This window comes from Mustela lutreola, chromosome 2 (assembly GCF_030435805.1).
Source record: "Mustela lutreola isolate mMusLut2 chromosome 2, mMusLut2.pri, whole genome shotgun sequence".
Lineage (NCBI taxonomy): Eukaryota > Metazoa > Chordata > Mammalia > Carnivora > Mustelidae > Mustela > Mustela lutreola.
In genome coordinates this window covers 16,104,589-16,129,491 of record NC_081291.1, presented here as the reverse complement: position 1 = coordinate 16,129,491, position 24,903 = coordinate 16,104,589, and the positions used below count along the sequence as shown (strand labels likewise).

Here is a 24,903-nt window from a genome sequence, read left to right as displayed (position 1 = left end):
CCGCTGCATGGCCTTCATTCTCCCAGGGGTAGGAGAGAGGGGATGGTGGTGGCCCTGCACCCCTCCCCCCTGAGCCCAGGAGATGCATTTGAGGGAGGGGCCCGTGCCTCACGGGTGGTCTGAGGCCAACTGCAAGATGGAGGGACCGAATCCCACCAATGCCAGTGCCTGGAACACTGGGCTGGGACTGATAACGTTTTATTTTCCTTGAGGGCAAAAATAATACATGCTCCTTGCAGACAATTTATAAAAGGTCAAACTAGAGAGCAGAAAATCACGTTCACCTGCGTAGCATTTTTTAAACTTTTGATTTTTTTTTTCCCCCAGAATATGTTAATTATTTATTTTGAGAGTAAGAGAGAGCAGAGAGAGAGGCGGAGGGAGAGAGAGAATCTCCAGCAGATTCCACATGGGCTTGGTCCCATGACCCCGAGATCATGACCTGAGCTGAAATCAAGAGCCAGATGCTTAACTGACTGAGCCACCCAGGTGTCCCTAAACTTCTGATTCTGAAGAACAGTGATGTATTTAATGAACAGTGTATAAGGCAAGCCCACTAAACTGAACCACTACCACCAAGATCATGCTGTATATGTAGTTTTGTATACCTTTTGTTTCATTATTTTAAAATAATAGTGAATTTCACGGAAAAGGAGGATATGCAGTCGTAGGCATATGTGACCCTAGTTTTATTAAATATTTCTACGAACGGGTAAAAGGTCAGGGAGAAGAAAGCAGAAGGGCATCGGTGATTCTACCCCAGGAGACGGAATCATAGGTGATTCTTCCTCTTTTTTTTTTTTTTTATATTTTATTTTTATTTATTTGACAGACAGAGATCACAAGTAGGCAGAGAGGAAGGCAGAGAGAGAGGAGGGGAAGCAGGCTCCCTGACAAGCAGAGAGCCCGATGCGGGGCTTGATTCCAGGACCCTGGGATCATGACCTGAGCTGAAGGCAGAGGCTTTAACCCACTGAGCCACCCAGGCGCCCCAGGTGATTCTTCCTCTTAAAGCTTTATAAACTCTCTGCAAAAAGCATTTATTATTTTGGTCATTTGAAAAGACATTTCGAAAGCAAGTTTTCCCACATTGCGAGATGGGTTCACGATTTCTCTTCTGGTTTCTTTTGAAGGCTACATTTTGTTCCCCGTTTCACTTTTGAACCCAGCCCTGTTTCATTTTGTGTGTGAAGTGAAGGAGCATTGGGGCGCCTGGGTGGCTCAGTCAGGTAAGCGTCTGCCTTCGGCTCAGGTCATGATCCTGGGGTCCTGGGATTGAGTCCTGCATCGGGCTCCCTGCTCAGCGGGGAGCCTGCTTCTCCCTCTCCCCCTTCCCCTCCCCTTGCTCTCTCTCTCTCCAATAAATAAATAGAATCTTGAAGTGCAGGAACATTACACGGCCAATTTTCCAAACCTAATTCAGGGCGCAAACCTTCTCTTTCTTATTGGTTTGTGATGTTTCTTCTACACTATCTTGTACCAGGGGTGGTTTCAGGACCATCCACAGCTGCTACACGAAACTGCTCAAGGTGGTCATCCACGATGCGTGGGAGCACAGGCCGGAAGGTGGACGGACACACCGCTCCCTTGAGAGTCTTTGTGCCAAAAAAACGGGTCAGCCTCACTCGGATGTGTGCTCTGTGACACAGCAGATCTGTGTTCTGAGCTCAAGCTGCTTATCTCATTGGTAGATGGTTACAGCTGGTTCCCACACTGGGTCCACGGCCCCCTCTGAGCAGCACCGACCTGCTCCACTCTGGGACCTCTGTCCTGATTCCCGGGCTAGTGTCACAGATGTCGGTGTGGCCCGTTTTGTTTCTTCTCTAGCACTCTCGTCATAAGCCTGTGCTGCGAATCAGTCTGCAGGGAGGGAAGGCCCGTCAGAGTCTGAGGACCAAGTGGTATCCGAGATGTATTCCTGGGCCCCGGCTGACCCCTGTGCCCTGGGCTTCCAGAACTTACTGAGGAAGCTACTCCATTGCTAATAAGCTGTTTGGCTGGAACCAAAAGGAGCTTCCTGCTCAGTCCTCAGAAAGGGCACCATGATGACTCCCATCTAAATACAAGATCGAGGTCACAGAAGGGAGATAATTGTTTCTGTACTCCAACAGGCTGGCCCTGTAGGGCTCGTCCTGTGACCCAGCTGCTGTGGGAAGGATTCCAGAACCTCCGCATGGTCATCGTACAGGACGCCTCGGAGATGAAAGGGCCTTGGACACAAATGTTCTGGGCAGAAGCTGTTGCAAATTCCACTTAAAAAAAAAATAATGAGGAAGCCCAGCCTTCCTGGAGCAGCCCGGATGCTTATTTATAGGGGCCTGGGTCCCTGCCAGAGTTTGCATGTAGATGGGAGCGGGGCCGTCCTGCTCAGCGGGGTGGAACAGAAACTCTCGGCTCCGGGTTCCTGCAGTGTTTTGCCTCCCAACTCTGTAGGGAAGGAAAAACACCCTATGTTTGCATATCTTTCCATGACATGTGCCAGGTCGAGAGCTGGCCTTTGGACAGCACCTGGAGAAAGTCTGACCGTGGGCTGGGATACGTCAGGGCCCTGGTGCTCAGGGCTACCACCCAGGGCCGCCTATCTCCTGTGGCCTCCCCCTTCCTGCCCCTCATTTGGGAGAGCTTTTGTCGTCAGACCTTCCTCAGAAACGACCCCTCTTATGCTCCAAGAGCTGGGGAGGTCACCACACCAGCATGGCAACCCGGAGCAGGTGCTGGGATGGGCTTAGTGTCTGGGGATGGCAGCCTCTCTTGCTGACCATCAGTGGACCTGCTTCTACCCTGCATCCCTGCGCTCACGCACGTGCACGTGCGCGCGCGCGCACACACACACACACGCGTGCGGGGGGACTTGGGGACTCCACTGAGCCTCACCCAGCCCTGGTGATTCAAAAAAAATGGACAGGATGGGATATCGGCTCATTTCAGCCTTTACCCGCTGAAGGAACTCCACGGACACTATTTTGAGATAACGACACCGACGCCACACACATAATCGTACGTAAAATGCCATCTGGACATCAGTGAGAACTTTTGCGCTGCAAAGATCACACACATACCCCTCCACGATCTGTACGTTTGTCATTGTGCTGGAATTAAGGGACCCGGCACATATGTACAGCAAAACATGAAGCTACGCTACTTTGCGGCCGCTTTCATTTCACGAACAGAAATGGATTGGCGGCAGCAGCCTGATGGTTTGGGATAACGAATCCATTCTGAATGCCTCAGGGGGTGCCCCTTGCTGTCGCCTCACAATTACAGTGCTGATGGGAGACCCGGAGCCCGCACCAGGTAAAGCCTGAGGCAGGAATCCAGACAGAAGGAAATCACTGCACAGCCATGAGAGGGGCCAGAAAGACAGAAACAGAGACCTTACTCCCACACTGTCAAGAACTTGTATTTTGGACAAGAGGCTAAACTCAAAGCAGCACAAGAAGTAGCAGAAGGAGGACAAGCACCCAAGTGTCCACGAGTAGAAGACGACTCGACTTCTGGAACGTCGCAGGGCAGCACACAACGTGGCTGATAAGAAAGGGTCCAGCCGAAGTACCGACACAGAACAACTCCAAACACAGAGTGAGAAAACCGTTTGTACGGCGGGCCAACATTCGCGTTAAGAACAGATGCGCACTGAAGACATGAACAGAAATTTCTCCAAAGAAGACATCCAGATGGCCAACAGACACATTTAAAAGGTGCTCCACATCACTCGGCATCAGGGAAATACTAATCAAAACCACAACGAGATACCACCTCACACCAGTCAGAATGGCTAAAATTAACAAGTCTGGAAATGACAGATGCTGGTGAGGATGCAGAGAAAGGGGAACCCTCCTACCCTGTTGGTGGGAATGCAAGCTGGTGCAACCACTCTGGAAAACAGCATGGAGGTTCCTCAGAAAGTTGAAAATAGAGCTACCCTACGGCCCAGCAATCATACCACTGGGTATTTACCCTAAAGATACAAACGTAGTGATCCGAAGGGGCATGTGCACCCGAATGTTTATAGCAGCAATGTCCACAATAGCCAAACTATGGAAAGAACTTAGATGTCCATCAACAGATGAATGGATAAAGAAGAGGTGGTATATATACACGATGGAATACTACGCAGCCATCAAAAGAAATGAAATCTTGCCATTTGTTATGATGTGGAGGGAACTAGAGGGGTATTATGCTGAGAGAAATACGTCAATCAGAGAAAGACAATTATCATATGATCTCCCCGATATGAGGAATTTGAAAGGCGAGGCAGGGCAGGGGATTGTAGGGGGAAGGGAGGGAAAAAAATGAAACAAGAGGGATGCCTGGGTGGCTCAGTGGGTTAAGCAGCTGCCTTTGGCTCAGGTCATGATCCCAGGGTTCTGGGATCGAGTCCCACATTGGGCTCCTTGCTCGGCGGGGAGCCTGCTTCTCTGTCTGCCTGTGCTTGCTCGCTCTCTCTTCCTCTGTCTCTGACAAATAGATAAAATCTTAAAAAAAAAAAAAGAAACAAGATGGGACTGGGAGGGAGACAAACCGTAAGAGACTCTTAATCTCAGGAAACAAACTGAGGGTTGCTAGAGTGGAGAGGGGAGGGAGGAAGGGGGTGGCTGGGTGCTATGATGAATGCTGTGAACTGTGTAAGACTGATGATTCACAGACCTGTACTCTAAAGCAAATAATACATTATATGTTAATAAACATAAATAAAAATTAAAAAAACAGATGCACAGTTCACGTACCACATGCATCGGGGTCTAGCAGGAGGCTGAACAGCGAATGGGGAGATGGGGGTCTCAGAGCAACAGAAGGACAAGGACCCAATGAGGCTGAGGACACACCTTCCTCGACGGTCAGATGTGTCACAGTATGCACTGTAGATATAACTTTTCTTTCTTTTACAAAGTATTTTATTTATTTTATTTTATTTTATTTATTTAACAGAGAGAGAGAGGGAGAGCACAAGCAGGGGGAGCTGCAGAGGGAGAAGCAGGCTTCCTGCTGAGCAGAGACCCCGATGCGGGACTCGATCCCAGGACCGTGGGATCATGACCTGAGTCGAAGGCAGATGCTTAACAACTGAGACACCCAGGCACCCTGAGATGTAACTTTTCAATTAAAAATTGAGGTTTTGCTTGGCTTTAAGAAGCCCCGAGAAGCATGCTGGAGGGGAGGGGGAGTTCCCTTCTGCGGTTGGCTCTTGGCCGTTTCTTCCGAAGCGGGGCTTACGGAGCGAGCGCACGCTCTCATGCAGCAGAGCCTGCGGGGCCCCGAGGGCAGGCCAATCCTGGGACCGAATCCTGCCACCACTGTGTGCCTCAGACGCCGGCAGGATAAAGGGCTGTATCTGGTCAGTTGCGCGTGTGTGTGCGCGTGCACGCGTGTGTCTGTTAAAACCTTCTTCAACTCGAAATAAATTCCTTCTTCCCTTCCTCCCCCTCTCTCGGTATCCTATGTTCCAGAGTCAGAATCTCAACACTCAGGACTTGTGGGTTTAGAAAGACTATGATGAATAAACCCCGTTTTGAACTAAGGAAATGTTCACAGGAGGTCGTAAAGCAACGTGACCCCTCTTTCTGTCTCCCCCAGTGGCCACGCGTAAACCAGGATACTGAGAAGGGTACAATCCGCAGAGCTTACACAGATCTCATCTCGTACAAGCATTTATTAGCACGAGTGTGAGGGTGCGGCTTCATGGAACCTCCGCCACGGTCAAGATCCAGCGCAGCTCGGCCACTGCTGGGCAACTCGTGGTCCCCTCTGTGTGGCCACTGCCCTGCCCCCTCTGCCCAGTCCCTAAGCCCCGGTGACCACTAATGTGTTTTCTACCTCTATAATTTGGTTAGTTCAAGAATGCTGTATAAATGTTATCATGGAGTATATCACCTTTGGAGACGGACTCTTTTTTCCACTCAGTCGGATCCCCCTGGGATCCATCCACACTATTGTCTACGAGAAAGGTCATTTTTTTTTTTTTTTTTTTTTTTTTTTTTTTTAAGATTTTATTTATTTATTTGACAGAGAGAAATCACAAGTAGGTAGAAAGGCAGGCAGAGAGAGAGAGGAGGAGGAAACAGGCTCCCTGCCGAGCAGAGAGCCCGACGCGGGACTCGATCCCAGGACCCTGAGATCATGACCTGAGCCGAAGGCAGCGGCTCAACCCACTGAGCCACCCAGGCGCCCCGAGAAAGGTCATTTTTGACGTTGATGAAATTATGCCTCCAACCAGAGTAACACCGAGAAGCTCCCCGTCCGGTGATTTTCTGCTCTTTGACTGTCCACCCACAAAGGAGACCTTGTGTCCTCTGTCTAGAAACGGAATCAGTGACTCCAAATACACAAAATTTGCCTAAGCAAGCAGCTACCACCCTCAGCGGGGGAGCACAATACTCTATTATGGTACACAAAAGTGAGCTGCGGGAATTCGGACATGGTGCCTTGAGCTTCTCAGATCCAAAACTTCAGGAAGGAAAAAAGATTTCCTCATCCTGTTATAGTTTGCCAGCTGCCAAGACGTTGGTTCTGTTTCTCACTGAAGGTCTCCACTGCCTCTTTAAGGGGCTGGCAGGGGTCTATTCAGCCTCCCCGAAACGTTTCCTTTCTATGCACAGCAGGGGCGGCCATTTTGCCCACTGGACTCCGAGTCTCCCCTAGAAGACGGATCCCAATTCTGCTGCTCTTCTGTGAAAATCTGCTTCTCTAGGGAACTCTAGAAAAAGGCCATTTCTGAACACCCCACCCTCATGGTCTTCCCTTTACAGCCGTTCTGAGTTATCTGTCGGAGACATGGAAATGACTATCAAAAGCCTCATGAAAGTGAAATTTTCTAGAACAAATGAAATGTGTGTAAAAACTGCCCAAAGCCTTGGATCAAGAATGACTAATAGTGCGGGATGACAGTAATGATGTTCCTTGTGACACAGTGCTTTTGTCTGAAAAGGATTCCCCCCACCTTGAGACACCAGCCCTGTTTAGCTCTAGGAGAGACAGGAAGGAGTCATGTCTCCATTCTCTCCTGAGGGCACCTGACCCACACCTGTGACTTAATGACCAAGGTGCACGGGGCTTGCCACACCAGGTGCACGGGATTCCTCACTTAACTGTCACAGACCCTGCAGCTCATTCGGAGGGTGTCCCACATACACACGTGGAAAGCCAGGAGACCAAGGTTTCCCATCACTTCCTCGAATTTAAAAAAAAAAAAAAATTGGTTGCTATGAATTTGTAAAGCTTGAGGGAAGACCTTCTCTAGACCGCCCTCTCCAGTTCTCCCACAAATGCCCAGAACAGAGCCTGGCACATAATACATGCTCAATAAACTGAGATTCAATCTCTACCTACTCATGGTAACACAGCTCACGAAAGCTGTGTGGCGTGTTGGAAAAATCATGGTGCAAGGTTCGAGATGGGTTAGTTTCTATCACGATGCTTTAGTGCATGTCCTGTTGGGGATCCTGCCATGCCAGAGTGTACACTTGATTCCTAAGACCTGCCAGCGAGGGGACAGGGCCCTAGGGAGAGTAGATCCTTGCTGCCTCCCACAACACAACTGAAGGGACATGAAAAGCAGTGCGGGGGGGGGGGGTAATGCAAATCCCACTGACATTAATCCTTCGAGGGAGAAATGAAAGGAGGGAGGAAGACAGATAATGCAGGACAAAGCAGGAAGATAAGAGAGACACGTGCATATTCTAGGATGAGAGTTACATTTATTACAAATTAGATTGGTTTGTTTTAGAGTAAAGGAAGACAAGGAGAGAATGAACAGCGAGCCATTTAAAAAACTTAATGCGGTTGTCTATGCTGAAGGAAAGAGTCATGGCATTAAACGGCATTAGTGTAGCAGGGCTTGATCCCAACCTGCCTTTAGGGCACTCAGCCTCTTCAGCGAAGAATGGGTACATGTGTCATCCTCTACCGTCTGTTCTAAAGCACCACAGTCCGAGGAACCCAACACAACTCTCTCGGTAGAGTCTGGGACACCCTCATTTCCAAGCCTGACCGCACACGCTGAGCAAAACTGGTCTTCCTTAGGAAAATAGGTGCCACATTCTAAATCAAACACTAGCAGTCAGAATTTGACGATACACTCAAAGTCCGTTATGCCATGGTCAAGATGAATCCAGGCGGGGAGAGCTTCATATTAGATGGTCAATGAACAGTGACATCAACAGGGCAAAGCGCGAAATTAAAAGCAGATGACACACCCCTCAACAGCTGGAGAATGGATGTTAAATAAAATATAGCTCCTATTCCTAATACGAGTTCTGGAAAACAAGGACAGAGAGCTGCTTCCTTAACCTTAGTGGGGATATCCGCATGCCTGGGAGGCTCAGTCAGTTCGGCAACCGATTCTTGATTTTGGCTCAGCTCATGATCCCGGGGTCGTGAGATTAAGCCCTACACTGGGCTCTATGCTCAGCGGGGAGTCTGCTTGAGAGTCTCTCTCCCTCTCCCTCTGCCCCTCCTCTACCCTGCTGATGTTCTCTCTCTCTCTAAAAAAATTTTTTTGGGAAAGATTTTATTTATTCATCTGAGAGAGAGATAGAGAGACAGAGAGACAAAGAGAGCACAAGCAGGGGGAGAGGGAGAAGCAGACTCCTTGCTGAGCTGGGAGCCAGACCTGAGGCTCGATCCTAGGACCTGGACATTATGATCTGAGCTGAAGGCATATGCTTAACCGTCTGAGCCACCCAGGTGTCCCCTCTCTAAAAAATTCTTTAAAAAACCCCTAAAACATTACAGAGAGTATCTATCCTAAACTAACAGCCAACATCAAACCCAACAGGGAATTGTTACTTCCCCTTCAATCTGGAAGTGAGACAGGACCACATGGACCACCACCTTTAACATTCCATAGTGTTTTTCTGAGCCATTTAACACACAGTACATACACAGACACCAAACCATAGAAAGAGAACACTAATCCTTATGTGCTGATCACGGAATCCTAGACTATCCAAGAGGCTTTTACCCCTAACCCAAAGTAGGAGGGATTTGTAGGGAATCTGGGTAATAGAAAAAAGTAGGCAAATAAATTTTTAAAAATGAGGTGCCAGCCATTACCAGTCAAAAATCATAGAAGAGAAAAGGTTTCAGTCACAAGACCAAAAACAAAATATAACCAAAAAATACTCAGGAATAATCTTAAGAAATGTGTAGGACCTCCACGAAGAAAACTTTAAAACCTGACTTAGCATAAGGGGAAGTCTTGCGTAAAGACAGAGACGGGGCACCTGGCTGGCTCAGTTGGTGGAGTGCGCAACTCTTGATCTGGGCAATTGTAGTTCGGGCCCCACTCTGGATGTAAACACTACTTAAAAATAAAATCTTTTTTTTTCCTAACTAAATCATTTATTTTATTTTATTTATATTTTTTATTTTCTTTTTTTTTAAATTTTTATTTTTACATTTTTTTTAAAGATTTTATTTATTTATTTGACAGACGGAGATCACAAGTAGGCAGAAAAGCAGGCAGAGAGAGAGGAGGAAGCAGGCTCCCAGCCGAGCATAGAGCCCGATGTGGTGCTCGATCCCAGGATCCTGAGATCATGACCTGAGCCGAAGGCAGAGGCTTTAACCCACTGAGCCACCCAGGCGCCCCTAAATTATTTATTTTAGACTGTGGGGGAAGAAGCATGAGCAGGAGGGGCAGAGGGAAAGGGAGAGAGAATCTCAAGCAGACTCCGTGCCGAGAGATGAGCCTGACACTGGGTTTGATCTCATAACTCTGAGATCACAACCTGAGCCAAAACCACGAGTCAGATGCTTGATCAACCATACCACCCAGGCATCCCCAAAATAAAACCTTAAAAAAAAAGTGGGGGTGGGGAGAGGCAGACCACATGTAGGTCTGGGAGGGGTAAAGATATAAGGCTTTCCCAAATTTATTCTGGGTTTAACCTCATTTCAAGCAAAATCTCAAGGACTTTAATAATAAAATTATACCAGAGTTCTACTGAGAGGAATAAACAAGTGAGAAGCACTCAAATAATTACAAGAAAAGAAATGAAGGGAGGCTAGCCCGCCACCAGATGTTAAAACTATATTGAAAAATCTGATAATTAAATCAGCAAAACAGAACACATACTCCAGAAACAGAGCCTGGAGTGGAAACAGGGATAACTTTCCAGGAAAGCAGTCTGAAAACATAGATCGAGAGTCTCAAAAATGTTCCTGTCTTTTCCCCTTCAAGGGCACGATCTGAAGCGGAAACTCAGATCTCTGCACGGACTCGGTCCCTGGCGGATTATGGGAGCTAATGCCAGACACGTCACTTGGGCAGTTACCAAAGTCATGCCTGGGGGCAATTAGTACAGTGATTAAAAACGTTTACAAGTTAAAAAAGAAAAACCAAAATGTTTACAAGTGTACCTTGCTTTTAAAATGGAAATACAGATGACAATTTTTTTTTTTTTTTGCAAACCCACAGGAAACCGATCAGAGCCCCAAGTAAAACAAAGATGGGCAAACTGTTGGCTCCACATTCTGACTGCCTTGAGTTGGTCCTGACTGGTCACACAAGGCCTGTGACACTTAGACCAAGGCCTGGGGGCCTGAGCTGCTCTAAGACCTAGCCAGCCGCTCTAGCCGCGACGTTCATCCTCATGGCAGCCCAGGCGGGAGCATATCACTCAGGGTTTCCAAGGGAGGGCATGGGTCCCGCTGAGGTTATTCTAGCATGCAGGGCGACTTTATTGCCAAGGGATGGCAAAGTCCTTGCCAAAGCCCTGGAATCATGACGGAGGCTCTTGCTGTGCCTATCCACCGATGATCCAGAGAATTTTTGGAAGCAGATCTGAGGATGTGCATCAAAAGCCTTCATATTTTGGGTCTCTTTGGGGCCAGCATTCTATTTAGGCATGTGTTCTAAAAATCAGCTATTCAACTTTTAAAACTATAATGTATCATTATAAATGGTCTGTGTCCAAAAATAGGAAATGGGAAGACACCATAAACCTCACACCATCTGAAAAAGCAGTTCCACATTAAAGCAACAAAAAATAGAGATGACAAAAAGGAAAAGAAAGAATTAACTATTGAAGACAGCTTAGGATAAAGAACATTCAAATTATTTCTTAAAAAGAGAGGATGTAGGTATTTCTAGTGATGGCCTTTTAGAATGACCAGTGGGCCCTGAAAATGCTCTCAGGAGGCTGCCCTCTGAGAGGAAAAGTGCGTGAAGTCTTGCCTTAGGCTTTTCTCTGAGAGTCAGGTCCTAAGAGTAGAGGGACACAGTCCCCCACTGGCTAGTGCATCAGAATCACCCAGGAGCTGGTTCAAAACTCTCCAGCCTGGGTGGCTCCGTTGGTTAAGTGTCTGCCTATGGCTCAGGGCACAATCCTGGGGTCCTGGGATCAAACCCCAGAGCCCCATGTTGGGCTCCCTGCTCCTTCTCTCTGCCAAACAAATAAATAAAATCTTTAAAAAAGCCCAAAACACTCTTCAGTCACTCCCCAGGTTCCAGAACGGGGACCTCCCAGGGGCTGGGTAGAGTGGAAGCTTCTACATTTAGGCCCCGTGAGTGAGGCTCAGGCAGTGAGACTCGCTCCAGCGCCCAGTTTAGGAATGACGGTCTGCTGGAGAGACTGAATCCCAGTTTAAGTTAGAGTTTTAGGTCTGGGGGCGCCTGGGTGGCTCAGTGGGTTAAGCCTCTGCCTTTGGCTCGGGCATGGTCTCAGGGTCCTGGGATCGAGCCCCACATCGGGCTCTCTGCTCAGTGGGATGCCTGCTTCCCCTTCTCCCTCTGCCTGCCTCCCGGCCTACTTGTGATCTCTCTTTCAATCTCTGTCAAAAAAAAAAAAAAAAAAAGTTTTAGGTCTGCAAACTTGACTCCAGACGCCCCTTTCCCCATCTGTAAAGTGGGACGAAACCTGCGTTTCCACCTTAGAAAGAGAACACGGGGTCTTGGCGTATGGAGAGCTGGGGGTGGGGGGAGGCCCCGTGTTGTGCCAAAGTGGGGATGGGTCTTCCCCTTCGGCAGGGGTGACCCCGCAGAAGTACCACCATTCCGACTACAAGACAGAGGGGTCCCCGGTACAGAGGCCCGATGCCGGAGCCCACGCCTGAGGCCATCTGAGCCCCGCGTCTTGCTCAACGGGAGGGCTGGACACCCCCACGAGGACGTCCCCACCTACCAGCCCAGAGCTCCGAGGCGATGTGGGGGGCCATCGGGGCAGCCATCACCACCAGGGCACAGAGCGCGTCCTCAAACTCGCGGCTGTGGAGCACCACTCTCGGAGAAGCTTGCTGAGGAACAGAAAGAACGGGAGAACGCTGAGACCGGGTGAGGAAGGCCATTCGTGTCTCTGAAGCCCAGAGACGCAAGCAGGTAGGCAGAAGCCTTCCTTCCCATCCACGTTTGCTCTGGACACAGAACTCGCCCTGTTTCATCAGAGTACTAAGACAGTATTAAAAAGAGTGCTCTGGGGCGCCTGGGTGGCTCAGTGGGTTAAAGCCTCTGCCTTCGGCTCGGGTCATGATCTCAGGGTCCTGGGATCGAGCCCCGCATCGGGCTCTCTGCTCGGCAGGAAGCCTGCTTCCTCCTCTCTCTGCCTGCCTCTCTGCCTACTTGTGATCTCTGTCTGTCAAATAAATAAATAAAATCTTAAAAAAAAAAAATAGTGCTCTGCTCTTCGCTGAGCACATCCTGTGCCCTCAGTCCAAAGCTGACTCTGTAGTTCCCACCAGAACCTTGGAGGGCGATGTTCTTACCCACCTGACGTAACCTGCTTCCCCCCAACCCCCGGGGTGTGTGGCTGACCAAGTGTTGTTGCCCCTATGAGAATCCAGCCGTCTTAAATCAGAAACTTTTTCCCCCTTTTTTTTTTTTTTTTTTTTTTTTTCCCCCTTTTTTTTTTAAAGATTTTATTTATTTATTTGACAGAGAGATAGCAGAGAGGGAACACAAGCAGGGGGGGTAGTGGGAGAGGGAGAGGGAGAAGCAGGCTTCCCGCAGAGCAGGGAGCCCGATGTGGGGCTCGATCCCAGAACCCTGGGGTCATGACCTGAGCCACCCAGGCGCCCCACTGAATCAGAAACTCCTGCCCACTCTGCGAGGTTTCCCATGCGCTGCAGGACCAGTGAGGCCTGCAAAGAGACTCGATCACAGGCTTTACGATGTGAAACGCCCAGGGCAGGGGTCCTCCTCCTGCCCCTTCAGGGGTCTCGGGGGTCCTATAACACAGCTGTGCCAGTTATTGTGAACACCCAGTTTCTTCCTGCGGTGCAGCTAGTCCCAGAACACAGCCACACCCACACCCACTGAATTTATGGGGTACCTACTGGATGCTAGACTTTAGGGATAAAATGTCCAGAAGGGTTTCGTTTCTGCCTTCAAGGAGGTTATAGCCAATGGGGGAGCAAAGTGACAGATGAATCGAGGGTGTCACTGATTCCACAGGCTGTCGGTGGGGAGGAAGGGTGGTCAGCAAAGCAGAGTGTGAGCTGGCGAGTGTAGACCAAGGACAGCCTGGCAGGAAGTGGTCTGTGAGAAGGACAATGGCGCTGAGTTTCCCAGAGGCTGGCCAGGGGGGCGGTGGGGGGGGGTGTATCATGATAAAAATAAGGCGATGGTAGCAACTCAACCTGTGTTTTTAACACCCACGTTAAGGTATTTTGCTAGGTAAAAAGAGGCCAAAAATATTATACTTTTTTTTTTTTTTTTAGAGCATGCCTATATGATCTTTGCAAAACTGTCCAAGAAATCAGAATATAACTCCGTGGGAATGGATACAGAGAGCATCTACCAGAAGGGCTGCAGACAGAACTTGCTGCTGGGGAGAAATTTCATTTTTCTGTAATATTTTTCAGTTTTTTTCCTGATTAAAAAAACACACACAGGGGACCCCTGAGGGGCTCAGTTGGTGAAGCGCCTGCCTTCGGCTCAGATCATCATCCCGGGGTTCTGGGATTGAGCCCCCGCATTGGGCTCCCAGCTTAGTGGGGAGTCTGCTTCTTCCGCTCTCTCTGCCTGCTGCTCCCCTGCTTGTGCTCTCTCTCTCTCTCTGACAAATGAATAAATAAAATCTTGAAAAAAAAAAAAAAAAAGACCCATACACACTCAGCAATCTGGGAAATACAAAATCACTCACAATTATACCACCCAGAAAAAAACCTGATGTATTTTATCCTGGTCTCCAAAAAGATGTGAATAGACACATCTGTCCCCATACCCTTGGCTCAACTGGAATTTTTATCCTATGAGCATTTCTGTATTGTGTATTTACTTGATGTTGAATCAGGAACGGTTTCTGATACTAAGGATTCCTGGAAGACACGATGTGAGTGGTGGTGGCACATTTCCTCCCTATTGATATGATAGACATTATCTCATGATGTCCGCATTGAGGACAGCTGGGGTTCTACCTCTCTGTGATTATAAGTCACCTGCCACAGGCTGGCCCTCAGTCAAAGGACACAAACCATCAAACCAAAGTTCTCAAAGCCAAAGTTCTTTCTGGCAAGGTTACAACAACCAAGGCAACTGTCTCACTGTCTTTGTCATAGCACAGGCTTTATGTTAAAAAGGTAAAAAAAAAAAAAAAAAAAAAAAAGCCTTGTGTTTTTAATTTGCGTTTCATGATCATTAGTAAGGCAAATATTTTTTTTTCTGCCAGGTTTACAGATTATTTCTATCCCATTTTCTGTGGGTGATTCTCTTTTCACATCCTTTGACCATTTTTAGGTCAGGTAGTTTGATATTCCCATGTAAAGCGCTCTTTATATATTAAGGATGTTAAGCCTCATGTCGGACATATTTGTTATAAAATGTTTTCCCCAGGTTTTACCTGCTTTGTAACATGGCATGTTTTAATATACTAAAAATGGCAGGTTTTATGTAGTCAAACCCGTAAATTTCTTCCACTGTTCTTAAAGCCTGGGAGGAGCTTCATGATAAAAGGAATCTGTGGCGAGTTTTCATGTCCTTTTTTTGCTTGGTTGTTGTCCAAACAGCTAACCACTTCCCCAAGCTCCTATTTGTTCACAAATTCTTCCCCTGGTAAGAAAAAGTCTAGTCACACGTAGCAAGAAGAGCAGTCTATGCTAAAAAGGCTGACTCTTGTTTTTAGTGAGGACCAATCTGATCGGTCTTGGTTAGAGGAGTGTAACACGCTAGGGGGTGTTGGGTCCATCAGGAGGGCAGGCAGAGGAAGCAGGAAGGAAAGAGGAGAGCCGGAACAGAGCGCGGCTTGAGTCTGGTTCTGATTTGTCACTCATCTACCAGACATGTCATCCAAGCTCCCTGGGTGTCACTGTCCTCATCTGCAAAATATGGGAGTGGGGGAAGGGACTGAGGGGTGGGCTTTCCATCGGACTATCTTTAAGAACCTTCCAGCTATAAAGCTAGGTTGTGACTGGGGGCGGGCGGAGGTGGGGGGGAAGGGGATGCTTCTTTAACATAACAGAGCACACCAAGGAGGCGACACCATGGTCCTGTTCTGTCCACCACCCAGGACCCTGCGGGCCACCTCCCAATGCGGCTGGAAGCTACCCTGTCCTCTGCTTACCAGCAAATGAGGCCAGGAGGGCCACTTACCAGAAGGGCACTGGTGAGTCCCATCAGCTGAGAAATTACAGAATTCAGTGAGAAGTCCTCTGTGAAATGGGCAGTCACCTACGGGTAAAAGTTGAATAATTTACTTTCTTCAAAATCCCTTTAAGCTTTCCATAAAGACAACAACAAAGCAAGTGCATCATTCAAACAATGCGAATTAAATGAATGTGAAGATATTTACAAAGGCATTCGTTATCTTGAATAACCATGATAACGTTTCATCGGCACAAAGATTTTTAAAATCAGGGTCAACGGTGTTTCCGGGGTTCCACACTTCCTGCTCCCGCACACTGGGGACAGTGTCGGTTCTCCCGGGGGTGGGGGGGGGGACATCGAATGCTACCAACTACCCGGACAGGAAGCAGGACCCGCAGACGACAACAGTCACCGGGAGATGGGGTATGGGATGTCCCTCTCTCTGGCTCCGTGACTTTCATTCACAACAGAGGTTATTTGTATACGGGATAAGGTGAGTTTTGCATGTTCCTTGATAGGGAATCAAAGTAAGAACACTGATAGGACTTGTCAGCTCCTTCCTGTTTATGTGCTCCTCGATTTCGACCACGGCCAAGAATACAGAAAAACAAGACATCTACAGAGGCCAAGAGTTTCCGACTTGTCGAAATAGCCCTCGTCTATGACCTGACAGAAGAGAAGAATGTACCAAATCCAGAGAGGAAGAATGTGGCACGGATACAATCACTCGGGCATCACTCACATCACAAAGCTCAAATGCATGCATTCTGTGTCTTTACACTAGAGCAGAGGGGTCGGGAATATTCCCTGAGCAAGTGTCACTGAATGAGACCATGCTGGACTCAGGGTCTCATGAAACCCTGTTCCTGCAGTGTCATCAGTTACGAGTCCAGAAAAGTGACCTTGGCTGACTTTATGAGTTCAAACCAGCAATTCTAAAAAAGTAAAAATAGAATTAAAAATTTGGCCCAAGGAATATTTGGGGTGTCTAGTATCCAGTAAAACATAGCTTTGGATCCCCTCCATGTCTTCTTTCAAAGACATGTGACTTTTTTTTTTACAAAGTGCTGAAAAAAGCAAATGTCACGGAATGGTATCAGACTTCTAGAGAAATTTATAGGGATCTGTTATCAACGAAGACTCTTTTACAATGAATCAGGGGCACCTGGCTGGCTCACGTCTCTTGGGGCATGAGTTTGAACCCCACATTGGGTATGGAGATTACTCAAAATTGAAATCTTTTTTTTAAATTTTAAGATGTTATTTATTTATTTGACAGACAGAGATCACAAGTAGGTGGAGAGGCAGGCAGAGAGAGAGAGAGAGAGAGAGAGAGAGAGAGGAAAAAAACAGGCTCTCTGCAGAGCAGAGATCCTGATGTGTGGCTTGATCCCAGGACCCTGGGATCATGACCTGAGTTGAAGGCAGAGGCTTTAACCCACTGAGCCACCCAGGTGCCCCAAAATTAAAATCTTTAAAAAATAAAAAAAGAGGGGCGCCTGGGTGGCTCAGTGGGTTAAAGCCTCTGCCTTCTGCTTGGGTCATGATCTCAGGGTCCTGGGATCGAGCCCCGCATCGGGCTCTCTGCTTAGTGGGGAGCCTGCTTCCTCCTCTCTCTCTGCCTGCCTCTCTGCCTACTTGTGATCTCTGTCAAATAAATAAATAAAATCTTAAAAAAAAATAAAATAAAAATAAAAAAAGAAAACAATTTAGACAGTAAAATATTGTCTGTGAAGGTAACACAAACACATCATCTACTGGCAAAAGTTAACCCACCGTGACTCACACAGATGCTGTGTAACAACGTCACTGGGTGGGGAAGTCCTCACCACGCCGGGCATCCGGGAACTCTCCAGGCTCTGGGCCTCATCTCTGTCCCCATCTGGACAGAGTGGTCTCTTTATGCCCCCTTCAACCCTACACTTCTGTTTCTGTTCACCTCAATTGTAGGGGGTCTTGTATTTGGTTCTCTGCCCCTGTGTGTTAAGTGTAGCACTGTGGGAAGGGGGCGGCCTCCTGGGATCTGGGGTGCACACGTGGTGGACACCGTCAGAGGAAGCCCTTTCCTGAGAGCATGTCTCTCCGTGACAGCACATGGACTGCTGCTTCAGCTTGGTGAGCGACTCAACACGGTGAGAGCAACCCTTCCAGACCAGCGGGGCCACCGGCGTGAGGAAAGAGGCAGGCCCGTCCACTCGGACCAAGCGAGGTCAGTCACAGAACTAACCAACAGCCCCAGAAAGCTCCTGACCTCAGAGATGACCGAGTTCTTGTACTCCCAGAGCCTCCTGCTCTTGGCTCTCTCCTTGTCACTCAGCAGCTGGGGCTGGGGAGCCGTTCCAGGAGCCCTGGCCTCGATGAAGCGGGTCACCAAGGCCCACAGACGCTGTTGCCACCTCAGCACCCCGGGGAGGGCGTCGGCTGAGTTTCATGTCAGGAAACGAGACAGAGAAAGAAAGACCCGTGAGTGACTGATCTAGTTCTCCCCAAGCCCAGAGAGGCATGTGTGTGTTGAAGACACGCTTCCTTGTGTCCCGACGGGAGCTACGAGGGCCGCCCTGGCTTCCAGCGTCCGGGAGCTCAGAGCAGCATGGACCCCGTCACACCCCAGAGCCCTGGGTCACACGGTTACTCGGAGTGCCGGTCGCCCACCACCCCGGCCCACAAGGTGACCTCAGAAGCCTGGGCCAGGATGGGCCTCAAGTGCCCACAGCTGTCTTGAGTAAGACAGCTGGCTGCTGCCAAGGTGTCCCCAGAGATGCCTAGGCCCGAACGTGTGCCCTTGATCCACCCCCAGTGATTCCAACACAGCTGGTTCTGGGACCAGCCTCTGCGACACACTTGTCACAGGCAAGGGCATCTGGCTGCTCCTGCACACAGTCACCCGTGAGGTAGCCCGCAGGAAGGAAGACCGAGTGACCGCTGGACCGTGTATGCTAGGACGCCTGGGGATTTTGCCTCCCGCCTTTTTAGGTCTAACCAGCTCTGCAGGGACAGCCCTCCTATGATGGGGTTCTGGGGGCTGACTGTGGGCGAGGGAGGGGGTCCCGGGTACCATCAGGAGCAGGTCCTGGGCAACGACCTTGCTCTAGAACATTTCAGGATGGATCAAGAGGGGACTGGCCTCCGTCGGCCACAGAGGGGCGCGGGGTGGCATGGAAGCCAGTCTGGCTCCCAGAATGTCCTCAGGAGGGTCCCTGTAGACCCAGCAGCACACCACAGACTTGCCAAAGGCGGCTTCCTGGAGTCCCCCGAATGCTGCGTCCACAGGCCTGGGGTGAGGACTGGAAACCCACAATGGCCACCAGCTTCCCCCACCCAGGGAGACTCCCTCCATCTGGGAACCCTGGGTGACGAAGGGCACAGGACGTGGGAAACACCACACTATCCGCTTCCTGGAACGGATTCCTAGACCCCAGCTAGGGTCTTCAACCCAGATAGTTCCTTCCCCAAACTCCTCCGGCGCCGGAGGCAGACCACAAAGGAGGAGGTGGCGGAGGGGAAGGGTCTTACTCTTCACGTCCCACAGGATGTCCTTCTCAGGAGGGGCGGCGAAGAGGACGTAGAGCCGGATGGTGTCGAGGCCGTACTGCTCCACGACCTCCTCGGGGTCCACCCCGTTGTGTCTGGACTTGCTCATCTTCTCCCACGTCACCTCCAGCGTCTCCCTCGTTTCTGCGTGAACAGGAACCGCACCTGCGCTCCAAAATAACGCACAGGGACAGAAGGTGTGGCTCTCCGGGTCTCAGAGCAGCAAAGCCCCCTGAGGGGTCACTCTGGTCTCCACGACATGGTCTCGTGTGACCAGGCCCCATAGAATGCGGTGTGCCCTTGGGGGGCCAGCCCACCACGCACGGCCTGTTCTTTGGATGTGGCTCCTCCCCACCCCCAACCCATCGGTCCCAAGGGTGCTGGCGGAGAAGGTCTTCCATGGTTAGGCTGGGATGTGGGGACCTTGTGGCCAAGGCCCAGTGGCCGGGACAAGAATGGACATCTGGCAAAGCCAAGGTCTTTCTTGGGACCTGGAACTAAGAGACAGAAACTCTTGTTTCAGTGTTGCCAGGCACCGGAACTATAGTAAAGTCATAAGGAGATGGGGCCAGACATGGCATCGTGGCTCCCCGAGGCCACCTTGTAACCTGAAGTTGGGGGAGAGCAGAAGCCCAGCCTGGTGGGGGATGGAGATCCAGGCAGAAGTACAGAGGGGAGGAAGAGGGACCTGAGGCTATCGAAGGAGGGAGGAGAAAGTCCTAGGACTGGCATCTGTGTGTCACTGGGTGGCTGTGGGTGTGCTGTGAGCCGGCCGGAGCGCCGGCAGCTGGCTTGGGGTGGGATCCCAAATCCTGTGCTCAACCTGCCTTTGGGTGCATTTCTGTTCCTTCCAGCCACAGAGTCCCAGACTCCAACGGCAGCCAAGCTCCCAAGGGACTGATGTGTATACCTAAGATCTAATCCCATGTTTCAGCAGAAGCACACCCACGAGGAGATGGAACCTGGCCTTGCTGACCCAAGTATTCTCTTCCAGGGGCAAGTCTGCGCGGGAAGGGAAAAGACGTTCACAATATTGTCTGGCTCCATGACATTGGAGCAAAGGGAGACTGAAGTTGCTTTATCCAGGCTGTGGCTCAGGGAACCACTGCTCTGTTTACCCTGCACACCTTCTCTGGGCTGTAGCTACTCTTTCCAACACTGTTGTGCAAATTAGGAAAAAGCCAACTATCTGGGCAGAGTGGTTGAGAAGTTAGAGAAAGGTGCCTTCTCTTGGCACTGAGGTGTATGGTCTAGCAAATGGCTGGAGGTCAGGCCATGCTCACCCCCTTGGCTGGGTACCTTTGTGCAGTCCACACGCTGCCCAGCTGTACACGGCAATCCCATGCTCACACAGAGCACTTTGCTAACAACTGAAATGCATAAGCCTTTGGATTTGGCTGCTTTCCCCTCTGGTCCGTGTTGCTGAAACACGGCCAATTTCTGCTTTTCCAGCTTTTTTTTCTCCTTTGGACCATTCCAAACCCTGATATATTATTGCACTAAGTAGGTAATTCCACTGATGGATTCCATCTAAATCTTTTCTCTAGTGTTTGGCTTGGGAGGCTGCCTACCATTAAGGGGTTGTTGGGTTCACAAGATGCCCTCCCTTAGGCACTGCATTTTCTAAACTAAATGACCAGAGTTCTAGGGGTTTCTTATAGGTGCCCCTAAATACGCCCACTCCCATTTTCTACTGATTTCCTCAGTGTGCTGAGCGTACACGACACCATCACGGTGCCGCTTCAGGATCCGGTGGGAGGTACTACCCCTGAGGAAAGGGGCAGAGGAAGTCAGGGGAGTGCCAGACGGGGCTGCCCTGGGGTGTCACAGGGGTTCAGTATTGGGGTGGCCCCGAGTTCTGATTTGTGCCTCAAGAGCACCTAGGGAGAAGTGCTGGGAGTACCCCAGACTTAGAAGAGTGTCTGTCGTGTCTGTGGGCTCTGTTCCTGAGACACACTGTCAAACATGAACTTGGACATGAGGGAATGCCCGGGCTGACTCTGGGTTACACACAAACGAAAACCCGGCCAAAAGCGAACAGACGCTGGATGGGGCTAGGGCCACGGGATGGGCACCTGCATGGGACCCAATGGGCCCTTCTTACCTGTGAGATCTACTTCTTCTTTCTGTAGATACTGTCCCGATGGCAGGCGGAATGTCTGCCCCTTGATAAGGCCTTGGGCCAGCAGCTTATGGAAAGGCTCTCTGAGAAAAGATAACGGGAAATGTAATTGATGGGTGGGGATTTGAAGCATCCAGAAGACAGCAGTATAAACCTTCTCGGCTGATGGACAGAGAGAGCTGCCCTTTGTGAAAGCAGGGGGCTGGCCACCATCACCTGGAAACCCAACCGGGACAATGGCTCCTTATTAAGAAGCAGTAAGAACATGAAGTCAAACCAGCGGGTTTCCACCGCTTTCCGCTTGGCGAAGTGGCGAGAGCAGGAGGCTTCAGGTTCGGAAGGTCTGGATTTGAATCTGTTTCCTACTCAGGGAATTTTAGGAGCCAAGGCAAGTCCCTTACCTGTTCTTAGCATCTGTTTGGTATCTGCCAAGTAAAGGCAATAAAAATCTGTCCAACGGCTGTCAGGAAGGTTCAAGTAAATGAACTCCTGAAAATACTTGTAAATTTTAAAGAACCCTACATATGTCAGCTCCATGCTGAGTCTCGCACCAGGAAGGGCTCGAGAGGGTGCAGGGAGGTTGAAGTCAGGGTTCTGGGCAAGTAGGCTACTGTTCCCTCCACCTTGTCGACAGTGTCTGCTCACATGACCAGGTGGCTCAGTGGGTTAAGCCTCTGCCTTCAACTCAGGTCATGGTCTCAGGGTCCTGGGATCGAGTCTAGCATCGGGCTCTCTGCTCAGCTGGGAGCCTGCTTCCTCCTCTCTCTGCCTGCCTCTCTGCCTACTTGTGATCTCTGTCAAACTAATAAATTAAAATCTTTAAAGAAAGAAAAGGTGTAAGTTATATAAATTAACTGCACATAGACCTTTTCTGCTCAAATTCATGACCCTCCTCTTTTTAGGCCTATCCCCACCCCGAGGAGAGAGTTGTTCTTAATTGTACAGTAAATACACCTGGAAAAGTCTGGAGACTTCTTTGAATGCCTTTTCCATACAGATGTGTATATGTTTAAATGGTTTTGCATAATTTTCTTGGACTTAACGAACCTACTACTTTGTGGTCTTTCATTCAACCACAGGAAGGACTTCCCCACGGAGGTCCAATACAGACCCAGCTCCGCTTCAAATCGCTCTCGAGTTGGCCTGCGGTAGGGACGGATTATAATTTGGTCACAGTGCCCGGTCTTAGTCACTTTTACTGGAAGAATAGTGAAATATAAACGTCTCCTCTAAAGGGGGCAGGGGGAGGTTGACCTCTATGCCGAAAGGACTTTATTTCTGATTCCTGGAGTTTGGAATAGCGCTGGTTCACGTGCTTTCCAGCTGAAACCGTACATTCCAAATAATCCACCTGATTCAGCTGGAAAGCACGTGAGCCAGTGCTATTCCAAACTCCAGGAATGACTTGGGGAGATACGTACTGATTGCACGTGTGTGCGTTTCTTGTAAGGACAGCAGGCAGGGATGTGCGATGGGAGCCGCGTTCTCCACGAGCATCACCAGCAGCACGAGGGGCTTCAAGTTCACTTCCGCAAGGCGCTGGCTTGGTGAATCTGACAGGACCCTCGTTTCTCACTTGAGGCCGTCTGGGGTAAATGAACCGTGAGGGCGAGTTGGGCCGGTGGACAGGCCCCCGATTTGTACCCGTGTGGCCCTCATCAAATGGCCATGTGGGACAGATGCAGTTTAGGGGAAACTTTCTGGTGGATTCAGGGGGTGGTGTGGAGCGAAGAGAGTGACCGGGAAAGGGAGGAGGGTCGGCTAGAAAGAAGGGACTCCTAGCCTGTGTATTTTAAAATCTTACGAGTGCGTGTGTGTGTGTGTTTGGTGGCTGATGGTGACATATTTCCCAAGGTGGAAAACACCAAATATAGGTTACATTCAAGGAGAAATGTAACACATTTCAAATTATTCAATGTTAGGGCACCTGGGTGGCTCAGTGGGTTGGGGCCTCTGCCTTCAGCTCAGTTCATGATCCCAGGGTCCTGGGATTGAGCCCCGCATCGGGCTCTCTGCTCGGCGGCGAGCCTGCTTCCCTTCCTCTCTCTCTGCCTGCTTCGCTGACTACTTGTGATTTCTGTCTGTCAAATAAATAAATAAAATCTTTTAAAAGAAATTATTCAATGTTAATCTTCAACGTCACAGGGGCCACCTGTCATGCTACTGTGTTAATTTGGAAGAAATTCTACATGTGCACGTGTACATAAGTCCTTGTTCAGGCTCTAAAATCCATCCTGAGAATAAACTCTATTGTGTCGTAGAACGGCCTTCCTCCCACCTCCCCCAGTGACATTCCACCAGCAAAGCCACATTTGGCAGATGGGCATCCTTTGGCACCACAGTTCATGTGCCTGCAAGGTTCCTAGAAAATGTGAGTTTTTGACATAGAAAACCATGAAACGTTCTGACAGTAGAGTGTGCTTGGACCTTATGTTGCATTTGAATATGGCGACGCCTTGAACGGGGAACCGCAGTGTCCATGGTCCCCCCACCCCGCCCCATTCAGGAACACCTGCACCCCCTCCATGAGGAACACATGTCCTCAGGCCACATAGGTTTATCCGCAGCAGGCGAGGGTTTTGATGCCCGAAGACCCAGGTCCTCATCTTCCAAAAGAAGCTCAGAGAACTGTAGCTGCACAGACCTGCACCTGATTTTCTCCACCGCCAGCCCCCCACTGGTCTTGCTGGTGTGTCTGCCACTTAAACACACTTGTGCCTCGCCGAGGTCATGGGCACTCTTGGTTGTTCCCAGCACGTGCCATGCTCCCCAGGAAACCTGGACTCCCCCTTCACCACTGTAACAGCCATTCCCTTCTTTGGGTGGCCACCTCTGTCCCCAACACACACCCCCACGCCTTCCCTTGTGTCCTGCAGTGTCTGGCACACATAGTCATGATGGGTGTGACCAGGCTGTGTCGTGATTACAACAGGAAGACCAGCCCATGCCCTGCGCTGCGCCCATCACGGCAAGGACTATTCTCTTATCCTTCCCTCTGTCCCCAGCACTTGGCGCTTTGCACGACAGATGGAAGACAGGCTCAACAAAATGTCCAAAACACGGATGGATGGATGAATGCATAAATACGCACAAACAGACACATATGCGTGGTGGGACAGAGGGGGCAGGACGCTGGCTAGCTGCTGTTGGTGGCCTCTTGAAGCTATTTTTCCCTTCCAACCAATGTAAGGTGGCGCTTGGATTTTAACCCAGTACATATACTAGAGTACGTACACAGCCAGTTTTAAAACTAAATAGGAAAATCATATGGCTACTTTTTACTGGATAGACAAAGGACGAGACTGGACACGAACATGTTCAAAAGCACCAAGCAGACTAAGCCGGTATTCTACAAGGAAGGGCTGTCCCCCAAACCCAGTGGTGCCTTTCCTAAGCATCAGTGGGTAACCTGCGTGTGCACTCAGTCTTCCTCAAATAGTTCTATGGGCTGCGGCCCGACAGGAAAAAAAAAATACTAAAAGCCAGACCACCACCTTCTCCCTGCTGTGCCCAATGTCAGTGGGATGAACTTGAGAGTTTATGAGATTTTTCCTTTCCTCTCTCACTCTAAATACGAGGCTTGGGCCACTCTTACGAGAAATAAAAAACCGGGATGGAAGGAAGAAGAAGATAAGCTGGATCCCAAGGATAAAGATGAGTCATCTGATGAAAATCCGTTAGCTTTCAACTTCCAGATGGGGCAGAGGGGAAGAAACCGGGAATCCTGGTCTAG

General features: G+C 49.6%; 1 protein-coding gene across 3 annotated transcripts in view; it reads right to left on the bottom strand.

The window, feature by feature from the left end:
- The window catches only part of LARS2 (leucyl-tRNA synthetase 2, mitochondrial), a 151,185-nt gene that overhangs the window by 7,117 nt on the left and 119,165 nt on the right, over window positions 1–24,903 (bottom strand). For all 3 annotated transcript variants that reach the window (XM_059160674.1, XM_059160676.1, XM_059160675.1), the window contains exons 15-19: window positions 21,153–21,253; window positions 19,031–19,213; window positions 17,769–17,938; window positions 15,524–15,601; window positions 12,123–12,234 (exon numbers count right to left, since the gene is read on the bottom strand). In XM_059160674.1, coding sequence (XP_059016657.1) covers window positions 12,123–12,234; window positions 15,524–15,601; window positions 17,769–17,938; window positions 19,031–19,213; window positions 21,153–21,253 — 644 coding nt within the window. The remainder of the gene's footprint in view (window positions 1–12,122; window positions 12,235–15,523; window positions 15,602–17,768; window positions 17,939–19,030; window positions 19,214–21,152; window positions 21,254–24,903) is intronic.